At 40.6% G+C, this 24,827-nt stretch overlaps 1 protein-coding gene and 1 non-coding gene across 2 annotated transcripts in view; both read left to right on the forward strand.

Moving 5' to 3' along the window:
* Window positions 1-21,564, forward strand: part of CHD2 (chromodomain helicase DNA binding protein 2) — a gene marked incomplete in the record, with an annotated part of 115,932 nt that extends 94,368 nt beyond the window's left edge. Inside the window, 6 exon segments of the mRNA XM_073618404.1 lie at window positions 1,076-1,210; window positions 3,868-4,046; window positions 6,639-6,744; window positions 10,066-10,270; window positions 10,818-11,070; window positions 12,175-21,564. Coding sequence (XP_073474505.1) covers window positions 1,076-1,210; window positions 3,868-4,046; window positions 6,639-6,744; window positions 10,066-10,270; window positions 10,818-11,070; window positions 12,175-12,487 — 1,191 coding nt within the window.
* On the forward strand, window positions 8,438-8,566 carry LOC141135773 (small Cajal body-specific RNA 14). Its single transcript, XR_012243627.1, has one exon.
* Window positions 21,565-24,827: the final 3,263 nt, after the last annotated feature.

Below are 24,827 nucleotides of genomic sequence, written 5' to 3' on the forward strand. Positions count from 1 at the left end.
ATAAAATGTATTCTATCCGAAATTCCAATTTTGGAAGATGGTTATGTTCTTTCTATTCCATTCCATTCTATTTTTTTTCTATTTTTTTTCCATTCTATTCTTTTCTATTCTAATTCATACTATTCGAATTTCGAAAGATGGTTATATTATAGTCTTTCTTTTGTCTTTTATTTTCTATTCTTTTCTATTTCATTTTTTATTCTATTCTTTTCGTTTTTATTCTATTGAAGTTTATTCTATTTGAAATTCGAATTCCGGAAGATGGTTATATTCTTTCTATTTTATTCTATGCTATTGTTTTTTTTTTTCTATTCTATTTGAATTCAAATGTATTCTATTTGAAATTCGAATGTCAGAAGATGGTTATACTCTTTCTATTCTATTCGATTCGATTCCTTTATTTTCTATTCTTTTTTAATATGTTCTTTTATTTTCTGTTCTATTTTGTTCTGTTTTACTCCTATTCTATCCCTTTATTTTTTTTTCTATTCTATTATATTCTTTTCCATTCTATTACTTTATTTTCTATTCGATTCTATCCCCATCTGAAATTCAAATCCGATTCAAAAACATTTTAAATTTGATCCGCAAACTATTCAAGTTCGGCCAAAGTTTTGTTTTTTGTTTTTTTTTTTTTTTTTTTTACATTATTTTAGATTTGTTTAAATTTGTTACTATTGTAATTAAGAAATTCGCATACATCCGAATACCGAAAATATTGTCCGAATTTTGATTTGTTACGAAACAAACTGCACATGTTTAATGATTGTCACAGTATTGTTCTGTAGAAGATATTCTACTAAAATTTGTTTTGTGCCATTAGGACTTCTGAATTCCACCCGTTCAATAAATGGTACCCTTTTGCTAGTTTAGAACTTGTCATCAGATATCATTGATCTGTTTGGTTGCTCAGTGTAAATATTGAACCAATGTAATGTATCATGTGATTTTTTTTATAATGCTGCCCCTTTATTATAGTCTACTTGTTAACCATACTGGTTTTCATTTTATTTATCATTTTTTTTTTTTTTTTTTGATGTGTATAATGACTGACTTCATTTTCTTTGCAATTAAGCCAAAGCGGGGTGAAGGCAAGTCTGGTGCCAGGAGCAAAAAGAACCAGGGTCCGGTCCATATTACAGCAGGAAATGACCCAGTTCCTATTGGAGAGGAAGAGGAAGATGATCTGGACCAGGAAACCTTCAGCGTTGTAAGAAACCTTTTATACATGTGTGCTTTTCTATTAACATTTATACAGACGGCTTACTGTCTTTACATTTTACAGGCACAATGATTAACAATGTTGGCGCAGTCTGTTATTGATTTGGGTGGTTAATCACATCAGTGGGCCGCATTAGATCAAAATTTGGAAGGAGAGGAAGTTTTCACAGTATGGGCTGATGTACATGTGTAGTATTGTTTACCACCCCTCTATAAAGGAATCTGTGGTGGATCGTTTTTTAGAGCTATTTGACAGTAGGTATGGAGATGATATGTTGCCTTCTGAAGGTCTGTTTAACCGGTTCCCGTCCGGCCTATGGGCAAATGACACCTGGGCCTGTCTCTCGTTGACTCGGGTGGACGTCATATGACGTCCTCCCGGATCGTGCCCCACACGGGGCTGCGTCCACCAGACACAGCCAATGACTGCTCACTGTACCGACCCACTGCCGGGAACCATGTGACCACTGTAACCAATCACAGTAGATCACATGACAGTGGTACACGATGGATTACTTCCTTTCAAGCCATCCTTTGTGTGCAATCGTGTTGCTAGCTGTGATTGGTAACAGTGATCACATGGTACAGACTGGGCCAATCATCACTCATCTGTGCCATGTGATCAGCTGTGGCCAATCACAACAAAACAAACTGAATGAATTGATTTAATTCATTAAAATGCTTACATATAGCAATGATTACATATAGCTTACATATAGCAAACGTGTAGAACAAAACAAAAAAAATAGCTTACATATAGCAAACGTGTAGAAAAAACAAAACAAAAAAAATGATCGCTTCCCCAGAGTGGGTGTTACATTATATTGCTCCCGTCAAAGTGTGTTAAAAAAAATTGTTAAAAAAAAAAAAAAAAAAATATATATATATATATATATATATATATATATATATATATATATATATATATATATATATATATATATATACATATATATATACATACTTTTTTTTTCATACTGTCACCAGTCAGTGTATCCGATCAGTGCCACTACCATTATTTCATGAAACTGCACTGGTGACGGTATGGAAAAAAAAAAAAAAAGTTTTTTAACATTTTTTTTTTTTAATTTCTTAATTTTCCACAAAATTATGACAACTTGCCATGCCTCTCACTAAATACCTTGGATTGTCTACTTTCCAATAAGGCGCAACTTGGGGGATATTTATACTGTCCTGGCATCTCAAATGAGATCAGTACATCAGGATTGTTACATTTTCAAATTTATACCATAGTTTTGTGGGCTGTATACATGGATTTGGGTTACGGTATTTTCACCAAAGAAATGTAGCAGAAAACACTTTGGCCTAAATTTATAAAGATAGATTATTTATTTGCAAAATTTTACAGAAACTTTTTTTTTTTTTTTTTTCAAAATTTTCATTCTTTTTTTAGTTTAGCAAAAATATAAAAAAAACCCTGTGGTGATTAAATACCACCAAAAGAGAGCTCTATTCGTTTGAACAAAATGATAAAAATTTTGTTTGGGTACATTGTTGGTTGACTGCGCAATTGTCATTTAAAGAGTGGCAGCGCTGAAAATTGGCCGGGGCAGGAAGGGGGTAAAAGGGCCTGGTTAACCAGTGAAAGTGATGCAACATGTTCATTGCATGCTTTTGCAGTGTTGTCCTATTCACTTGAATGGGCTGCATTTGCTGCCAAATGCGATATGCTGTATATTATAAATGCGTGGTTGTGACAATATTAATTACCCCCTCTGGCTATCATTGCACACTTTAGGTGGGCTGCCAAGGGGACAATAAAACTGTGACTACCTATTTTTATCTTCTCTATGCCACCCATGTAAACAAGGACTTTAGTTGGTTGAATGCACCTAGATGAACCGGTGAGCTAACACTGTGCACCTTCTCCCCCCCCCTGGTCCCCATTGTACTTACCTGCAGGAATGCTGAGCTGTCAGTGCTCCATGCAGCCAGTCAAGTGGATGGATTCCCTGCTCTTTTCCCTCTTCTCTGTGCAGCTCTCCTGGGACGGACTGTAGCGAATCACTGTGCAGACACTGACCAATCAGAATCACTCTGGTCCGTCCTGAAAGACAGAGAAGAGCAGGGATTTCAAACCTTTGGGCTGCTGGAGCGGCTGTGGGGGTGCGTGGACTGGGGGGGTTACAGCGTTAGTTCACCTTTTTCATTTTTTTCTGTAACGGTGAACTAAGGCTTTTTTTTTTTAAATAACAACCATGTTCTACTTGCTCTGTGTAGTGGTTTTGCACAGATCCTTCTCTTCTCATGTCCCCCGTCTGCACTCCTGGCCCCGCCCTCCTGCCAAGTCCCCCAGAGTAAGCAGCTTGCTCTGGGGGCACCCAAGCAGGCTCACTCTGGAGCTGCTGCTCTGCATGACCATTCACATGCAGAGCTGCTGCTAGGCCCTGCCCCCCTTATTCTCTCACTGACTGTGACTGTCAGCAGCGGGAGCTAATGGCTCCCACTGCTGTCTAAGCATTCACATACATTGAATCTGGCCCTTAAGTGGAAAAAGGTTGCTGACCCCTAATCTAGTATATTACTGGTTGTTAAATTGTAGTTGTAAGATTTGGCCCAAAGTGATCTCTTTTGCTGTGTATCATTCTTATTTTTTTAACAAATAATTTGTCTTTCATTCTTTAGTGTAAGGAGAAGATGAGGCCGGTGAAAAAAGCTCTGAAGCAGCTGGATAAACCTGACAAAGGTCTGGCTGTCCAGGAGCAGCTGGAGCACACTCGGACCTGCTTGCTAAAAATCGGAGACAGAATATCTGAGTGCCTTAAAACCTACAATGATCAGGAACAAATCAAGTTGTGGAGAAGGTACAGATTGCTTTAAAATGATTGGCCTTGATGACGCCTGATTTGACGTTTTGCTGACTCTTGGCAATGTAGGGTATACTATTGCATATAATTGGCCAAAGATGGCAACACTGTGTCATCTGTCTATTACTTCTTTATTTACTAAATGGTCAATCCATTAATTAGAGGGCTTATACTTTTAGATTAACAAACTTCATCATAGCACTCTAAGGGCTCATGCACAAGGATGCATTCACCAAAACAGTGTCCACAAATGGGCACATTTTAGTGTCCGGGAGCCCCAGTGCATAAAATGCTGCATGCGTACAGACTTAATACCTCGAATTCAGATAGTCTGAATTCAACACGTTGGTCTGGATTTACTAAAACTGGTGCACACAGAATCTGGTGCAGCTGTGTACAGTAACCAATCAGTTTCCGAGTTCAGCTTGTTCAATTAAGCTTTGACAATAAAACTTGCAAGCTAACTAATTACATTCAGAGCTGCACGAGATTCTGTATGCCCCAGTTTTAGTAAATCAACCCCATTATGTCTTTGCACATGTGCTACTTTATGCAAACAATGGCGCATAGCTGCGTACAGCCACCTTCAACCACTCATGTCTATGGACAGCTGTATGCAGCACTAGGGGCCCCCGGGACCTAAATCACATCTGATTTTGTTTTCTAGCAAATGCACCTTTGCACATGAGCCCTAAGGAGAATTTGTTGTATTCTTTGTTTTTCAATTTAGGGCCAGATGTTTCCTCCTTCTATTATGTTTTCTGGGAAACCACCTCCACATCTTAATTTTGCTATCTCATTACACTGTCCACCTTTAATTGGCCTAACAGCTGTCTACTTTAAAACACTGAGCATAGGTTCAGTGGAGAGATGCTTATTGTCATGTAAATGCTGGGCTGGGAAAGTTGGCTGGGCCAAAGGTGGGGGATGGGGGATTTCCTGTCCTTAGTGGAACCTAATTTGGTTACCAATCAGTATGAGTCCTTAAAGCAGAATTAAAGGCAAACTTCTTTTTCATTTTGGATAGAGTATGGCTGGCCATACACGGTTCAAATCTCGACCAGTTGAGATTCAAACCATTAATGGGCAGGCTGACTGTACCAAGTTGATTGATCGATTTAACTTTGGTACAACCAGCCTGCCGGATATATATATATATATAAATAAAATATCATATACAGTTAGGTACATGTATATTTGGACACGGGCACAATTTTCATACTTTTGGCATGCATTTCACTTGCCGACAAGCTTCAGTTAGAGCCTGGCAAAGCATCAGAACGAAGAAAACCCAGTCTTTGGTAATGTCCATGGGTTCCAGACTTCAGGCACTCATTGCCAGTAAAGGATTCTCAACAAAATATTAAAAATTAACATTTTTTTTTTTTATGATTATATTAATTTGTTTATTTGAGCCCCTGAAAATGGGGGGACTGTGTATAAAAATGGTTGCAGTTCCTAAAATTTGTACTTGATATTAATGTTCAACCCCTTGAATTAAAGCTAAAAGTCTGCCCTTCAAATTAATTTGGATTGTTTCGTTTTAATTGTATTCTGGTGGCAAACCGAGACAAAAGTATAAAAATTGTGCCCGTGTCCAAATATATATGGACCTGTGTGTGTGTGTGTATGTGTATGTGTATATATATATATATATATATATATATATATATATATATATATATATATATATATATATATATATATATATATATATATATATATATATATATATATATATAGCTAGCAGTGGTCAATGTCCCTAGGGCAGAGGTTGGTGTCGGCAGTTTAATTTTTATTGTTACACTTTTTACAATTTTATTTATTTTTTACAAAAATGTTTTAAATATTATTTGTTACAAATTTTTTAGGAGCCCTATTGAGAGGCTTTGGTGGGGAAGGGGGTGGGGAACCCGTTAGACCTTCCCCTTGAATGCAGTTCAGCCCGAAGACTCAATGTAATTAACCCCCACTGTGCCAAAAGTTCAGTGCCAGGAAGAGGACTGGCTATCCTGTTGAGAAGATTTCTACATATAGCAGTTGCCTGCATAATGTAGGGCAGTGGTTTCTCAACCTTGTCCTCAAGTACCCCCAACAGGTCACGTTTTGGGAATTTTTCTTAGATAAAATAGCTGTCCAAAATATCAAGCCATTGACTGATTTTAAAGCACCTGTGCAAGATAAAGGAAAACCTGCAAACATGGCCTGTTGGGGGTACTTGAGGACATGGTTGAGAACCACTGACCTAACATCATGCAGGCAACTGCTTTATGTAGAAATCTTCTCAACAGGATAGCCAGTCCTGTTCCTGGCACTGAACTTTTGGCACAGTGGGGGGGACAGGGTTGAGAACCACTGATAAAGGACACGCTTGATTACTTTGTTTTACGTTTGATTCTTTTATTTAACCAAACTTCATTTTTGAAATTTGGATTCCTAGCTTTGTTTACCGTTCAAACAATGCCTACTATGAAACTTCTTAAAGGATTTGAGAGGCTGATGAGTTTGGGAACCCCTGCTCTGTAGAATTATTACTTTCCATGTAGATTGACTTGTCACTTTTTTTTCCTTTCTTTTTTTTAAATTAAGAAACCTTTGGATATTTGTCTCCAAATTCACTGAGTTTGATGCCAGGAAGTTGCACAAGTTGTACAAAATGGCAGATAAAAAGAGATCCCAGGAAGAAGAGGTAAAGGTATTTGGCTTTTCTTGTCTCTGCATGTCACTCTTCATTATGTCAGCATCTCTACAACTGTAGCCGACGCAAACCGGTTTACAGCATTTCCGGTAAATGTGTGTGTGTATGTGTGGCAATTGCTATAGATTTTGCTTGATAAAAGAACATGTTTTGTCACATCTTCATTAGTGAACTGTGTGATACTTGAAGTAGAACTGTAGGCAAACCTCCTTCCATGTAGTTAAAGTCGGCAACCAGGGGAGGATGAATAAAATGTCTCTTTACTTTGTCCAAGGAGCACACATGTTCCAAACAGAGCCAACGCTAACGGATTTCAGCCTATCAAGGCCTTATAGGCAAACATGTTTTTTTTTTTTGGATAAGGGAGGGTTATAAACCCTGCCAGTTTTTTTTTCTTTTTGCCATCTGTGTTCCATAGGGGAGATCTCCCTTCACTTCCTGTCAGGGCCATCTTTAATATTGATTGGACCCTGGGCTATCATTTTCTTCGGCCCTCCCAAATTCACTTATCAACTTATTTGTGGGCAGTGCGTACTCACTGGTCACTCGACTGGGCCTGGGGCATCTGCCCCTTTTGCCCTGTGTTAAAGACGGCCCTGCTTCCTGTCACATAGCCAAAACAGGAAGTAAGAGGAAATCCCTGCAAATTAAGGGAAGTCCTTTGGGCCAATCCAGGTCACCAGGACTAGTGTCCCCATTGGAAGATTTCCCCTTTTATTGCTTTTCTGGAGACAATCCAAAATTTGGAATTTTCTTTTACTTTTACTTTCACTTTCAATGATAATGGTAAACGGGACAAATAGAGAGGGTGACTCTCCCTAACAGAGAGCAATAAAAGCCTGACAGATATTCTAATCCCTCTCCACCCGATCTGAAACAAACAAAAAGGTTTTGCCTCTAGTTCTCATTTTAGCCCCAATTCACACTAGAGCAGAGAAACCCGCGATCAGTGAGCATTTCCCGCAGTGCATTCAAACCGCACTGCCGTTTGCGATCCGCAGCGGGTTTCGATGCAATGTTAATGCCCCGAACACAGGTCGCAAGCGCAGTGTTTGCCCGCACCGGATTGCATGGTACAAAACTACCATGTGATCCGGTTGCCGTGCATTTTCAAAATTGTTGCATGCACGTCTTTGGTGCACTGTGGTGCAAATTGAGCCCATTCAAAATGAATCGCATGAGAATTGCACAGGAATGTGGTGCACATTTCTATGCAATTTCATATGCGATTCCGAGCCTGATATAAAAATTCCCCCTGTATGTATGCAGCATTAATAAGGTACTTTTTTTTTACCAATGTACTAAAAAAAAAAAAAAAAAAATTTTAATAGTTTTTATTAAAGTCTGCAGGGTGTACAGGTAAGTATAAAAGTACAAAAGAACATATAGAAATATGCAGGGAATTTACTGCTTTTCTGGTGTAATACTACAACTATATATATATATATATATATATGTGTGTGTGTGTGTGTGTGTGTGTGTGTGTGTGTGTGTGTGTATATATATATATATATATATATATATATATATATATATATATAATATTTATATTCTCTTTCTATTTCAATTGTATTTATTTATTCAGTCCTGCCAGCAGATAATTGAAGTGTACATACAGTGTGGCTCATCTGGTTTGGGCGTTGACTTGTTACACAACAGGTCCAGAGTTCAATTCCCCTGTAGGACACTTGTGGCTGACTCTGACTAGTTGCATTAATTAGCAATTTAATGGGACTTCTGTCTGCCACATAGAAGAATTGGTTTCTGCCGACAGGGCCTGTTGAGACATCGGGCTCCCTGTGCGATGACTCCATACATTTTGAATTTAGACTAATTACTTTTCCACTTTGGCCTCATTCATAAGAGTGCAGCTGTGCAAGGGCTGTGTTTGCCTGCATGGGGATGCACAGTGCCATTCATGTCAATTGGCACACAGCAGCTGCAGACACAGCCGCCGCTCCCAGTTTGACAGCCGTGTGGGTTCCGGTGCATGCCCCCAAGCGCAAGTAGTGTGCCATGTACCCACATGCTGTCATATTGGCTATGAAGCCTCCACAGGGATATATGGAACACCTGTGCATCCCCATGTGGGTAAATGCGGCCCTCACTTTGGTGTGCTATGGCCTACTTGTGTGAATGAGGCCTTATTGTTATTTTGGGAATGCAACACTTCTACATCCTGCATAAAGAAGATATTTTATTGGTAGCATCCATCCTACTATATGTTTAATGTGCTTGTTTGGTGGTGTTTAATATGTTAGGGCTCGATTACTTTTGCGGCCATCATTGCCACCCCTCTGGAAAGCGACCTGTGGTGTATCTCTTTTTGAGAGCCATTTGAGAGGTGGCTCAGAGGTGATATGTCACCTCAATGCCTGTATTAACTAATGAAAGCCCACACTACTGCAACAATGTTGCTGTGCAGCCCTAGTCACCTGAATGAGTCATGTTTGGCAGCAGTACCGCAACCCTGGCAGTGTGTACGGGTCATGTTTGGCAGCAGTACCGCAACCATGGCAGTGTGTACGGGTCATGTTTGGCAGCAGTACCGCAACCATGGCAGTGTGTACGGGTCATGTTTGGCAGCAGTACCGCAACCCTGGCAGTGTGTACGGGTCATGTTTGGCAGCAGTACCGCAACCATGGCAGTGTGTACGGGTCATGTTTGGCAGCAGTACCTTAACCATGGCAGTGTGTACGGGTCATGTTTGGCAGCAGTACCGCAACCATGGCAGTGTGTACGGGTCATGTTTGGCAGCAGTACCGCAACCCTGGCAGTGTGTACGGGTCATGTTTGGCAGCAGTACCGCAACCATGGCAGTGTGTACGGGTCATGTTTGGCAGCAGTACCGCAACCATGGCAGTGTGTACGGGTCATGTTTGGCAGCAGTACCGCAACCATGGCAGTGTGTACGGGTCATGTTTGGCAGCAGTACCGCAGCCATGGCAGTGTGTATGGGTCATGTTTGGCAGCAGTACCGCAACCATGGCAGTGTGTACGGGTCATGTTTGGCAGCAGTACCGCAACCATGGCAGTGTGTACGGGTCATGTTTGGCAGCAGTACCGCAACCATGGCAGTGTGTACGGGTGTTGTTTGGCAGCAGTACCGCAACCATGGCAGTGTGTACTGGTCATGTTTGGCAGCAATACCGCAACCATGGCAGTGTGTACTAACATGGCCGTTGGCCATGTAAACTTGAGGCTCGGCATTTGGGGGACAACAAACCTATGGCTCAACCACTTGCTATTACCCATGTAAACAAGGCCTGAGATCTGCCTTTTTAATTCAGTGTATAATTTTTTTTTTACTATGTTAGGAACATAAGAAGAAGGATGGGCCTCCTGCCAAGAAGCTTTTTCGACCAGAGCCATCTGGGCCCAGCCGTGACTCTCTCCCCTCACAACAACATGGAGTCCACACCCAAGAGAAGCCTTATAATATGCCACCACATCCACCACAAACGCATGGGCACCAAAGAGAAAACTATGTCAGCCCTAATAAAAGACCATTTAATAACGCAGGTGAGTAGTGTCCACTGAGGAAAGTGAAATGAGCTACTGGTTAGTAACAACATTTATTATGATACGTTTGAGGCAGTTGTAAAGAGTTTGTCATTGGATGGCAATGGGGGCGAACTTATACAGGTATACAATTCAGGCACTTAGAGGCTGAATTGACCAGCTAAACTGTCCTGTTATGGCCAACTGCTGGGCCGTTCTGACCGGCATCAGTAATGTCTAAGCATTGGTTAAATTGGTGGTGCTATATAAGTGCCTGTAATAAATTAAATGAGCTGGAAACAGTCCCTTACTATCAGGAAGTTCTGAATCTTTGCCTTTTAGATTGGCCTAATACTTGACCATAACATAAAGGTTTAATGGGTCAATGAAGGTATGTGCAATTATCCTGTATGTGCTTGTACTTCATACCTGCTGCGGTGTTTCCCCTTTTCCCCCCAGAAACAGTCTCTTTTAGGTTTTCTGCTCCTTTTTTCCATTGCTTACCAATAAACAATGATATATTGTAGAGGTTACTGGAAATAGTGACTTTGTGTTGTTTGTCATGTAGATCGCGGTGAATGGAGAGATCGAAAATTTAACTACGGAGGCAATAGTAATAATAACCAGCCGTGGGGAGGAGACCGCCACCACCAATATGAGCAACCCCGGTATAAAGATCACCATTATTCTGATCGACGTCCTCACGGTGACCCTCGGAGGAATTCTGGAAACTACAGGCCAAACCCTGGACCACGCAAGAGGCCTTATGATCAGTATAACAATGACCGAGACCATCGTGGTCACAGGGATTATTATGACAGGTACCGAGATCTCATGCTACAGATATACAGCTATTGGGGCTATAGGCACAAGAGTACCTAGGCACACTTGCGTAACAAGAAATAAACTACCATTTTATGGGTACAATTCCAGACAAATTCAATGTACTGCTTAGACACAATAACCACTTCTATATGTTTGCTATAACATAGCAAATCTTCACTTTTTATGTTCAGCTTCATTTTAAAATATTTAGAGAGTCACTAAGCTCCTTCTGGAGGCAGTAAAGTGCCTCATATGGCTCCCAAAAACCAGATGTGAATTACCGCTTTTATTTACTTGGCACTTTTCTGTGGAAAGAAGGTCTGAAATACATTCTGCTCCTCAACTCATTTCGTTTTTGAGGTTTTTAAAGTTATACAGCATATAGCTCAATGTCACAGTATAATAGTGTTTAAAAATGACAAGGAATGAGCATACAGGTCTGTTAAAGGGGGAGGTAATAGTACAAAAGAACATATAAATAACTCTCTAAAAATCGGCACAAGTATGCATCAATAAACAAGTGCATCCAATGTATATAGATGAGGTAGAGGTCATTTGAAGCGAGACCTGCTCCTCAACAACAAAATAGCATGCATCAGGGGGAGGGGAAAGGAGAGAATAGAAACTAAGAAAGAAAGGGAGGGAAGTGTGGGGGGAAGGAGGGTGGGAGGAGAAAGAAGATTCCACAGGGTCCAAGCCCAGGTCCAGAACAATAGGGCATCAAGAGCCCAATCAGTCCGAAAGTAGAGTGCTGTCTAGATTCAGGCATCATTGAAGGATAGCCACAGACCCAAGACTTTCAGGAACTTAGCATGGGTATCGTTCGAGATTGAGGTGAGCTTCTCATGAACTCATGAACCATGAGTCGTTGCTTAACTTCCTCAAAGGGGATAAAAGGTTGGCACCAGACTTTAGCCAATGTCTGACGAGCAGCAAGAAATGAAACCCACCAGTTTCCTCTGATTCCTGGAGATTCTCAACTCATTTTGAATTTCAGATGAAGTTTAGGGAGATGATAAACTGTTATTTTTCAGGTATCCATATTTTGGGAGATATACACAGATCGTTCCAAGATATTTATGATAATTCTCTTTTTGTAGACATCATCATGACAACAAGAGGAGAAGATCAGATGAATTTCGCCCTCAAGGTTACCATCAGCAGGATTTCAGAAGAATGGGATCTGATCATCGCCCACCAATGGAATATCATGGACAAGGACCTTCAGATCATTACCGTTCATTCCATCAAGAAAAACCTGGGGACTTTAAAAGTTCTTCCCAGCAGTCCTCTACCCTCTCAGATCCTCGTTCTCCGCCAACTCAAAAATCCCCTCACGTTTCCAAATCCCCCATGGACAGATCATTAGAACAGAGAAGTACGGACTACAATTGGAACAGTCGAAAAACATAGGACACCTGACCTCAGAATTCTAACGAAAGCCCACAATGACCACTGGCTTAAAGTGGTCCTTGCTGCTATAGACTAAGCTCATTTTGAGAATTATGGGTTCTGGATAACCCACCATATAAAGTGGCTCATTTTTCTAGCACCCGTGCCATGTGTGTAAATCCATCAGCTGTTTCTATCTAACATACACTTGTTGAAAGTTTTTTTTTTTTTAACATTTCAAGTATTTACCCCTTCTAATATGTTGGCAGGAACTGGGTGATATGTAAATTCTTTCTGGAAGAATGGGCACTGTGAGCATGGTCACTTTGTAATTTCAAGGCCTCGAAAATGATGGAATCTTGTGCAGTTGATGTGGCTCAGATGCTGAGGTGTTTGGTTGGAGTTGCTGCCACACATTGGACTTTCAATGTTGTATTTTGTCATTAATGGATCCCACTGTTATAAAGACAGGGTCGCTTTGGCTACAGCTTGGAAGAGGTTTACAAAGAGAATTATTATCCAAACAGGCAGCTGGGGCCAATCAGGAATATATTGTGTGATCTGGACCCAGTGACAACCCAGATGTGAGCATTTTACAATGCCAAGCCAGAATTTCCAGCTGTCCTGAACCCTTTGGTTAGGTCACACTTCCTAAAATTTGGAGATGTAGATCATTTAACTTCTCATGAATTCTTTTGCACAAAATGTGGCCACAGTGCAAAGCTAAGAAGGCTTGAAAGTGCAATCAATATGTAATGCCTTTCTATCTATATCAGTACGGTGGAAAACCAGGTACACGATGAAAGAGAGACCTCCCCATCTTGTATTTTTGTACATAACATTTGGAACAATTGTAGATTATGCAAGACATCTTTAAGATCACTTGCTATATACCACCTCAGTGTTCTTTAAATACCAAAAAATACCATTCAGGGGGTGCAAGACTTCAGTATCGGCTGTTTTATGTACACATTGGACAGATTTACTGTGAAAGTATCAGCTTTCATTTAACAGTTCTTTATGACACTCAACATTTACTAAATGAAATATGCATATTAAATTCAATATTTAAATTTTCTAGGAATCGCCAGAACGGTTATTTTTTTCGATGGTCATTTCTAGAAACATGTACTTTAAAAGCCTACGTTTCTCTTGTTGGAGACTTGTTTGCTGGATGTCTCTTACATGCTTCAGAATGAAGCCTAATTATATGTAACCAAAATGTGTGTACGGAAATTTTTTAAGACTTTAACTCTTACTCTGCATATGAAATTCTTTCTGTAGCTAATGACATGCCCATGCGTTAATAATGGTGTTGAGTTGGTAAAATTCTTTAGCAGAGGTCACGTGTCTTTTTTTTTTTTTTTTTTTTTTTTTTTCCTCCAAAGGTCTTCCCAAACAATTTGCCAAAATAATGAGAATTGAAAATGGAAGGAATCTGAATTCCAGTATTAGGCACTTTGTAATTTGTATGCCTTCTAGAACTTGCACCCAAAATTCCCAATTGGATCTGAGCCACAGAGCTCAACTACCAGTTATGACATACAGACTGATATGTATATAAATTTATATACATTTATAAAAGTATCGGTAAGATTCAGAGTCAATAATCCCATAAAATGTCACTTACTACGCTAACCTAAGTCTCTGCATATATTTGGTAAACCTTGGCATGTAAACCATGAGGGTATTAAATTCATTCTTTGAACTCAATCTGGCTAAATCCTGCATGTTTGGCTAGTATGAGTTTGTGGGAACAGATTAAATCAACTCAAAAAACATGAAATTGCTTGTTCACAGTGAAAAATATTGGCTATAGAAAAATTGAAACCTACTTGCCAGCTAAGCACAATAAATGCAGCCATATACGCAATCACATTAAACCTAATAAGGAAACTTAAAGTGTATTTTCACTTTTGCAGTCAAATTTGAGGAAACCCCACGATATGTTTGTGTCCCCATTCACACAGCATACCTATTCATTTTTTTTTTTACCTTTTAGCTGTTTTTCATGAGAGCGTGTAATGACTGACTGCAAGGTTTTTTGAAGTCTGTCCTCAATAAAGTGAATCTTCACTGTATCTGAGCACCACAATCTAAACACTATTTAACCCCTTTGCTAAACCGCCCCATGTACATTTACTGCGGGGCGGCGGCTCCTGTGTGCAGAATCACGTACAGGTACGTGATTCTGCACTTCCGGGTCTGGGGCGCGCACGCGTGCCACCGGCGACCCGCTCCCACTGGGATTGGACACATCGGGAGCCAATCAGCGGGTCCAGCGGACCCACCGATCATTCCTCAGAGAGGCAGAATGGCACTCTGCCTATGTAAACAAGGCAGATCGCCGTTCTGTTGTTAGTAGGGAAGATAGAGATCTGTGTTCCTGCTTAGAAGAAACACAGGATTTCTGTCTTCCCACAGTTAAAGCACCTCCCACACAGTAAAGCCTTGTACACACGGTAGGATTGTTGGCCAACCGAGGGTCTGATTTTTGTCAAAAGGGCATGGGCCAGGATCTTGTCTTGCATACTAACGGTACACAAATGTCAGCCAACAAACACGAATGTAGTGAGGTACTACGAGGAATTTCAGCTCTTGAGCGCCACCCCTTGGGCCCCTTCTGCTAATTTCGTGTTTGGTGAGCATTGATTACGAGCATGCGTGTTTGTACTTTCGACTTTTGTGTGACGGATTTGTGTACTGACCATACGAAAATCAGACAACAGACCGTTGTCCACCAAAAATTTACTAGCCTTGTCACCCAACATTTGTTGGCCGAAAGTTGGACAACAATTGTCAAAAGGAGCGTACTAACGGGCAGTTTTTAGGACAACAGCCTGTCCACAGACAGTCCCCTGCCAACAATCGCATCGTGTGTACGAGGCTTTAGAAAGCACTCCCTAGGGACATAATTAATCCTTTGCCCCTGATGTTAACCTATTCCCTGCAAGTGTCGTTAGTACAGTGGGAGTGCATATTTTTTTTTAGCACTGATCACTATATTAGTGTCACTGGTTCCCAAAAGTGTATCAGTGTCCAATTTGTCCTTCACAATGTCGCAGTCCTGCTATAAGTCACTGATCGCCTGTCATTACTAGTAAAATGAAATCAATAAAAATAAACAAAAATATAGAAGCTATAACTTTTGCGCAAACCAATCAATGTATGCTTTTTGGGATTTTTGTTTTTTTTTTTTTTTTTTTTACCAAAAATGGTAGCAGAATACATATTGGCCTAAATTGATGAAAAAATTTGATTTTTTTACATTTTTTTTTTTTATTGGTTGTGTTTTATAGCAGAAAGTAAAAAATATTGTCTTTTTTTGTTTGTTTATACCGCAAAAAAAAAACAAAAAAAAAACGCAGAGGTGATCAAATACCACCAAAAAAGACATCAATTTTATTTGGGTTCAGCGTCGTAGCACTGCGCAATTGTCAGTTTAAAAAAACGCAGTGCCGTATTGCAAAAAATGGCCTGGTCATGAAGGGAGGGGTAAACCTTGAGCTAAAGTGGTTAAAATATTTTTAATATTCAAAGCAAACTCCCCCATCCATCCATGTCTCTATGATTTATTTTGTTGGGAAATCACTTTGAAAAACACCCCCCTAGCTGTGGCCATCTTAAGTAAGGACAAATGATTCATGTAGCATTTACTTCTTGGACTCCATATATAAAAATATAAGGTAGTTTTATCCCAATTCAGCTGCAAAAGAGGAAATACACTTTTAAATAATATGCATTTATAAAATATTGGTATCTGCAAAAGATTGACTTTTATAGGTGGCTATTGTAACAAAACACTAATTTAAAAGGGAACTATCATCCTTTCCAAACGTTTAAGGCTACATTTACACCTAAGCGTCACGTTTTGAGCATTTTTTTTTTTTTCAAGCATTTTTGAGCATTTTTTGGAGCAGAGTTGCACGTTTTTGCAACTTTTGTTAGGCGTTCTGCTTTAGGCGTTTTTCAACTGAAAGGTGTGGATTGCTGCTGAAAAAGACGCTCAACAAAATGCTTAAAAAAAATTTTTTAAAAAGGCTCATGTCGCGATTTTCAGGCAATTCCATTGACTTCTATGGACACAAAAATGCTCAATTCTGCCTGAAAAGTAGCTCATGTACTTTTTTTGAGTGACCAATGTTTTGCTACTAATGTCAGAACGCTCAAATGTGGGCTATTAAAAAAAAAAAAAAAAAATAGGTTTTTGCTTGTTGCTTGTAGGTTTTTGCTTGTTTTTGAGCTACAAAACATTCAAGTGTGAACAGGGCCTCTCTTGCACCCCTCTGAGTTTAGCTTTTCTGGGTAACAGAGGTGATACCAGACACTTTATAATGCACATTCTTAGGTAGGACTATTCAAGTTTTGGAAACCTGAACAATTGTTCCCTTTTTGGTCTGTTAAATTTACCATTGAAAGCATTTCGTTATATCTGTCTGAGATCAAAACACAAATGACCTGTTGATCCTGACAGAAATCTTGTAAGTGGATAACTTCCTGTGCTCTCGCTGTCTTTGCTGAGCAATATCAGAATTGTTCCCAGGTATCTCTTTGGACTACAGAATACCTTTCCCCTATGTTATGGAGGAGAGCGAGGTGTTCTGTAGTCCTGTCCTAAGGTGGCATTGCTGCTCCTTCACAGATGCAGTATGGTGAGTGTCTGAGCATTGTCACCTTCGGACCAGAAGTGTATTACCAGCAGGATCACTATGTGATAAAGAGAAAAAAAAAAAAAGCTTAAACCTATGAAAACTAATGCAGCCGCTACATTTATGGGCTGATAAGATTCATTTGATACATTTGAGCTCAGATAGACTTTAAGACTCCTGAATATCAGACCTGCAGTGTTGTCTCCTAGGTTTTAGTAAATTGTTTGGCTACATCCTCCCCGAGTATAAAAGATTTAAGATTTTAAAGATTTAATGCCATTTTTGAAATAGGGATATCAAAACGGCTTATCGTTTGAGTCCCGCTTATATGACTATTACTAGTATTATGTGCTTAATCCGTTTCAGGAAAGAAGGAAATTCTGTTCCAACTATTAGAATTTGCACTTTTTCATTGTATTGAGGTATTTATGCATAGTCTGGTATTACTACATACATTATCACTTTGAGTGCCTTAGTAATTTAGTCTTTCACAGTGTTGTAACATAGTGGTGCCATCAATAATTGTCATCTTCATGGACAGGGGTGTTTTCCCTTTGTACTGTACAAATGAGAAGAGATTGTTTATAACCCATCTGACCAACTTAAAGTTGAACACCAGGTATGATCTGTATTGCATACTTGCATGGGTCCAGCTTGGCACGGTGTAAGTCTGCAAATCTCATAGCTGAGGGACCACTGGTAAAGTTGACAATCGCTGTAGTAGTTGGCACTACTACATTAGTAGCCCCTATCTTCCTGGTCTTGTGCCTGGGTGGCTTTCCTTCTGCACACTGACCACAAGGGGGGGGGGGGTACTCCCGCTATTTATATACAATCATTCTTTGAATGGTGACAGTGCTGAGTGAGCAACCCACTGTGGTCAGTGTGCAGTTAGGAACTGGAAGATCGACGCTATCGCCAAATACTGTGGTGATTGTCAGCTTCCCCCATGGTCCATCAGGTATGGAATGAGGCAAGATAGCGCCATGCATAATTCTTGGTTCCTGCACTGCCCCAGGACCTCAACGAATAGGCCCAAATTGGGTAAAATGCACAAGAGGGGCACGGCTTAGGGTGGGGGCTATGTATGGAAGCTGGTAAACCCAATGGTGTGACATTTATAGAGTGCTGCTTCATTTTCTGCCTTTTTAGGGGTATGAAATATGCATACCTACCTTTTTCAAGCTACCCAATGCAGGTAAGATGCGCCATAGGGGTGAGGCTTAGGGTGGGGACTATATGTGGAAGCTGAATAAACCCTACTGTGTGACATTCATAGTGTGTGGCTTCATTTTCTTGTTTGCTATCTATGAAATATACATAACTACCTTGGTCCAAGCTGCCCAATGCAGGTAAAATGCACCATAGGGGTGAGGCTTAGGGTGGGGACTATATGTGGAAACTGGTTGCATTGAATAAATCCTACTTTGTGACATTCATAGCGTGTGGCTTCATTTTCTGCCTTGCTAGGGGTATGAAATATACATATTTACCTTGGTCCAAGCTGCCCAATGCAGGTATAATGCACCATAGGGGTGAGTCTTAGGGTGAGGACCATGCCAAGAAGCTGGTTGCATTAAATAAACACTACTGTGTAACATTCATAGAGTGTGGCTTCATTTTCTGCCTTGCTAGGTATGAAATATTCATACTTATCTTGGTCCAAGCTGGACCAAGGTAAGTATGCAATGAAGAACATACCTGGAGTTCAGCTTTAACCCGTCTTGTAAACCACCCCCCATTGTCCAGCAATACTTATACAATCTTTTCTTAACACAAAAGGGACTTCTTTATATTGGTAGTAGTGGTGTGCCCCTGCATATGCAGTGAACGAACACTATACTTTCCAGCAAATGTTTTTTTTTTTTATTCCATTTAACTCTTTTTATACTTCTATAGTGAACATTTGGGGAGTATGATAACGTTAAATATTTTAAATTATATTGGTTTTGGGACATTTAAATGTTCAGACATTTAGATTCTGCTATGGTAGTTAAATCTGTAGCTATAAAGCTCCGCACTTCACATTATTGACATTAAGTCATTGTTAACAGAAGGGACATTCTGCTTTATTTGTCATATTACAGGATACCTAATACAGAATATATTAGCTTTAGGACATGCCTTCATTATTGACCGTACTGGACACACAGTAACCTGTACTATACAACTGTAACAGGTAATCCACAAATATTTTCTGCTATATTGGAAGTGTAAATGTGCTTTTTTTCCCCCAGACCAAAGCTGATGTTTACTCAAAGGCCAATAGCTTAGATCAGAGGTCTCCAAACCTTCTAAACGAAGGGCAGGTTTAGTCTCCCTCAGGCGTTTGGACGGCTGGACTGTGGCTAGTGTGAGTAAAAAAAAAAAAGCATAATGCCTGTGGTCAGTAGGGGAAGGAACAATTCCCCACCACTGGTATTAGTTGGCGGAATAGTGCCCCACCATTGTTATTAGTTGGAGGAATAGCACCCCATCGTTGGTATTAATTGGAGGAATAGCGCCCCATCGCTGGTATTAAATGGAGGAATAGCGCCCCATCGTTGGTATTAAATGGAGGAATAGCGCCCCATCGTTGGTATTAATTGGAGGAATAGCGCCCCATCGTTGGTATTAATTGGAGGAATAGCGCCCCATCGCTGGTATTAAATGGAGGAATAGCGCCCCATCGTTGGTGTTGGTGGGAAGAATAGTGTCCAATCGATAATACCAGTGATGCTGGTGTCAGTGGAAGGAATTGTGTTCCATCATTTGTGTCAGTAGGAGGAATAGTTCCCCACTGTTTGTCTCTGCGAGGAAACTAATTGCTGGTATCAGTGGGAGGAATAGTACCACAAGGGCCACATACAGGCAAGAAAAATGCCGCAGTTGGGAGACCACTGCCTTAGATAGACAATTACTCAGTAACCTACTACACTAGCATGACTTCTAAAGTCTAAAAAACAAAACTTACGAGCTGATGGTCTCTTTATTACATAGGAGATATCCAATGTCTCTTGTGAAATAAAATAAACTTACTTCCCTGCTCGCAGTCTTCTGGAGAACCTACACTGAGCAAGGCATGCGCAGCTCAGTTTGCATTTTCAACACATTGCTTGTGTGACGGGATGAATAAACTCCCACAATGAATGCCAATGAAGACAGCCAAAGAGCCGGAACCCAGAAGAAGCCGAGGAGAAAATGCTAGCGCCAACGAGGGATATCACAGCGTAGGGCTATTGAAGCAGAGGTTGGTATGGCAGGCTGTAGTTCCGCTTCAAGTATGAGTAAGGGTGTCTATACAATAGTATATTTATTGCTTCAACTTATTGTTAGACAGGCAGCCCATAATCAGATTTGGCCATTCATGTACAGTTGATCAAATTCGAAAGATTTAACCACTTGGATTATGTTGGCGATAATAATGGAAACAATCAATGACGTAGGTTGGAGGTAATAGAAACAATCAATAGGTTAAGGAATGGAGTGGTCATATTTTCTTCCATCTCATCTGAAGGTCCTGGATGGGGAGTGAGGACACAAATTTGGAGCCAGAAATGTGTGTATACATAAAGTAATAGGTGTGTCTGTGCTTTAAATGCAGATTTTAAGCTCTTCTATGTTGAACTCATGGAATTAGCAGTGGATATTCTGTTGATGGTCTTTGTAGACTTTTGTATCAAGAATTAAATCCAGTCTTTATTATGTGTTTGTAATGACTAAAAGCTGTATATTTAAAATACAGATGCATAGCTTACCTTCGGGGCTTGTTCACACCATGTCCATTGAGTTGTGTTTTTTGGCACACCAACGCACATCCATGGCGTGACTTGATATCCATGTGCCCTGTTCACACTATATATATGCCGAGGTGTGCAGAAAAACGAAACTCAAGACAACGTGTTAACAAGCCCTTAAAGAGGGATCTGTTGGAGGGCTTCAAGCCTTTCATGAAAGCTTCAGTTGGAAGCAGCCATCTCCTGAATTCCCTTTTCAACATACAAGATCTGGGCCAATGAAGCTAAATCAGTTAATGGTGTACAATCCAGAATGGCTACATCTCGCCACACATTTCCCTTTAATTGGCTGGCAGGGCATGCCTTTAGCCTTTGTTACTGATAGAAAAAAAAGTTTATGAACCATGAAGGATCGATGCACCGGGGACAGATGTTTTGTGTGTTTTCTTTTTTTCTTTGGACTTGTCTTGATTTTTCCTAATATATTTGTAATTCACCTTCTTTGCACAACGTACAGTTAAACTAACCTTACAACGCAATCACCCTGATCTCTCTGTATAGATATGAATGGGAAGGCGTGTAATTATTAATTTATTTGGTAAAAGGCCATTTCTCTTTGTGATTTTCCTGTGTAAATAGTTTGTTTATATAGTATGTATTAAATTTTCCTACAATGTAAAACTGCTGTACTTTTCATTCTTGTATAATAAAACGTGATTGAGTTTTTCAAACAGCTGCTATTTGTTTTGTGTTTTGTATTGGAATGAAAAAATTAAAAAGCAACGTGGAGTGCCGAGATTCCGATCAAAGCAATTTTTTTTATAAAAAAAGAAATTTCCAAGGAAAAACACATTACACAGAGGGATCCCCCACGTAATGTTGAGTCCCATAAGATAGATTTTGTGCTTGCCTTAGAGAATAATTGTATGTTATACCTGCAGCATAAAAACAGAGTTTACCTGCAGGTGGTACTAGTAAAATTTGACACTGCAGGCCTCAGCCTTTTGGAATACTCAGTGACCATAGGATTAATGGATTCAAGGAATATACAAAATTAGCAGATGTATAATTAAATATCACATGGTCTATAAACTTAGCATACAGCAGGAGATAGTTAGAAATCTATCTCCCCACCACAATTACCAGATTTTCTTGCTGAGCTCACAAAACATCTCTCCCAAGGGGTGATTATGCCATTTCCAAGGTAAAAATGGTTCCAGGGTTTCTACTTGCCCCATTTTGGACCAGAAAGCACCTTTTTGTAAAACGTTCCATATACATGTAGCAAAGTGCCGGGCCCCTCGAGGCCTAATGGTGACCTCCAGAGTTAGGGACAGCTGACATCCTTCAGTGTAGAGTGGGTTGCAAGGCGCATTGTAAGTGTAAGATTTATTGTCTGTTAAACAGAACTGTAGGAGAGAGGGTTAGGGCCAGAAAACCCTTAGGTAGATGCAATGTTAATTGGCAGACTCCGAGACTTCTATAGGTAGACAGCTAAACAGGTGAAGGTTTGCAGCCCGACACCACTTCTGTATAGGTAGGATCGCTGTCTCCTATGGCAACAATCTCGTAGCTGTTACTAACGACAACTGCATTCAACTATTTCTCAGTTTTCCCAACACTCTCACTGTGGGACTTCAATCAACGAGCTCCCAGTCTGTCACTAGACTTCAGATCCACTAGCCACTGGATCCTCTGAGCTCTTCCACTTTAGCATTCAGTATCTTCCTCAAGCATCACCCTCGCTTCCCTGCTGGGTCCCTGGCTTGGCACTCACAGATACTCCTCATACTTCACCCCCCGCTGACACGTTAGGTCCCTGGCTTGGCACCCACTGATGCTCCACAAGCATTACCTCTGCTATCCCGCTGGATCCGCTACTTGGCACTTGCTGATGCTTTGCCACTTCTTCACTGTCCACGGCTGGCGAGAAGTCTGCTTTGATACTGGCCTCAGCTTACTCACAATGGTCTCCGGTAGCATGGCGAATGGTCCCTTAGTGGCGACAGCTTCCCCTCTACCTCTGACCACGACTGGTTCCCTGGCCGGCGGAACTGTTACTTCTGGTTGGACTACAAGCCCGCAGTCCCTACCCCGCGCTACTTCTGGATAGGCTCTCAACTAGCCTAGCAGCCAGATGTCCCCGGGATAGGCCTTAGGTTTCTAGCCTAGCAGCCCGGGGCAATACGACACTTCCTCCCAGACAGCCATCCAGGTGGCACAGAACCCCGATCACCTGACTCCACCCAAATAAATAGGCTCTCCTGGCAGGCCAAAGGACCCAAAAAAATTCCTGCCCATTGGCTGAGATACCCCATTCATTCATAATCTGTCCTTGCTATGCCTTTGTCTTATCCAATGTCACCAGGTACTCGGCCACCTAGTAACAGAAGAGAGAAGCACAGCAATTCCAGAATTGGGGGAAATCAATTGATCTACTAACAATTGGCCAAGGCAACTATGGCCTGGCAGATAAATTTTATATCAGCCCTAATATGTATGTAGCACCCTGCCTAAACATGAGGGTGCTACATACAGTACTGCTCAGTTAAGGGTTCTCCTTCCACAGGAGAAAATCCTAAACCTCTGTTTCCAGGTTCAGACCTTGCCGTTCAAAAGCCATCTTACTCTCCACTTTTGCATGAGAGTTCTGGGTCTGATGGTGACCTCCTTCGATGCAGTCCACTTCGCCCAGTGAGAGCAAGAAGGCACATTCTTTGGACAATCATGTGCGTCTGACACGGCCTGATGGGTCTTAAAGTCGGCCCTGCCAAATCCTTCCTCCAACTGGCCTCAAAGATTTTCACAACAGATGCCAGCCTGGCAGGCTGTAACAGTGCAGGGGACTTGGTCATCAGATTAAGCCCATCTCCTGATGAACATCCTGGAGCTACAAGAAATTTGGTTGACCCTCCAACACTGGACCTCTTGAAAACACTGTCATTCAAACCAGGTTCATTTGGACAAAGCTACAGCAGTGGCACACAATTCTATGTAAATGATCATCTCCCACCCTTCCTAATATATTGTCCTGGGAAGCCATGATTGCAGCTGTGTTGCTCCTTTATAAGTTAACGTACATCAATCATGGATGTCCTTGGAAATTCCATAAAGTCTGGCAACCGTGGATCTTCCAGTAGAGATATCTTCCTGTATGCTGCCTTTTTCCTCTTGGGGATTGTTTGATGCTCCTTAGGGCCCCATTGTCTCTGGTTGGTTGGTGCCCTCATCCCCCCCTCTCTTTTTTTTCTTATTTTTCATGATTATACTGCTCCCCACTTTCTTTTCCGGGATAATGATGTTGTTCCCATATGTCGACAGTTGTGATCAGTCCTCTGGCTGTATAAGTGATCTTAGAATACATCTGTATACTCATGCTGGATATTTTTATTTATTTTGTATGTAAGCCTTGTATGCCCTTATGTTATATCGTGTCAAAGGTTCTTTAATCTCCTTGTATAATGTGATATACGGTATTCTCTTTTAATAAAGCAATACTGATTGTTTGGAAAGTATGGATTATGTAAGACACCAGAAATCTGTTTGATTTTGACATCAACATGGATTGCCAGCTGTATTGCAGGTCATGCTTTCAGCAGGCAAGGTGCTAAAGTGTCAGGCAGTATGGGCATCACACTGCAAATACAGTATCTCACAAAAGTGAGTACACCCCTCACATTTTTGTAAATATTTATTATATCTTTTTATGTGACAACACTGAAGAAATGACACTATGCTACACATAGGTTGGACTTGTGTCTTTTTTCATCCTCACCTACTATATATGTAAAGTAGTGAGTGTACAGCTTATATAACAGTGTAAATTTGCTGTTCCCTCAAAATAACTCAACACACAGCCATTAATGTCTAAACCGCTGGCAACAAAAGTGAGTACACCCCTAAGTGAAAATGTCCAAATTGGGCCCAATTAGCCATTTTCCCTCCCCGATGTCATGTGACTCATTAGTGTTACAAGGTTTCAGGTGTGAATGGGGA

This window comes from Aquarana catesbeiana, linkage group LG03 (genome assembly GCF_042186555.1).
Source record: "Aquarana catesbeiana isolate 2022-GZ linkage group LG03, ASM4218655v1, whole genome shotgun sequence".
NCBI classification, from domain to species: Eukaryota; Metazoa; Chordata; class Amphibia; order Anura; family Ranidae; genus Aquarana; species Aquarana catesbeiana.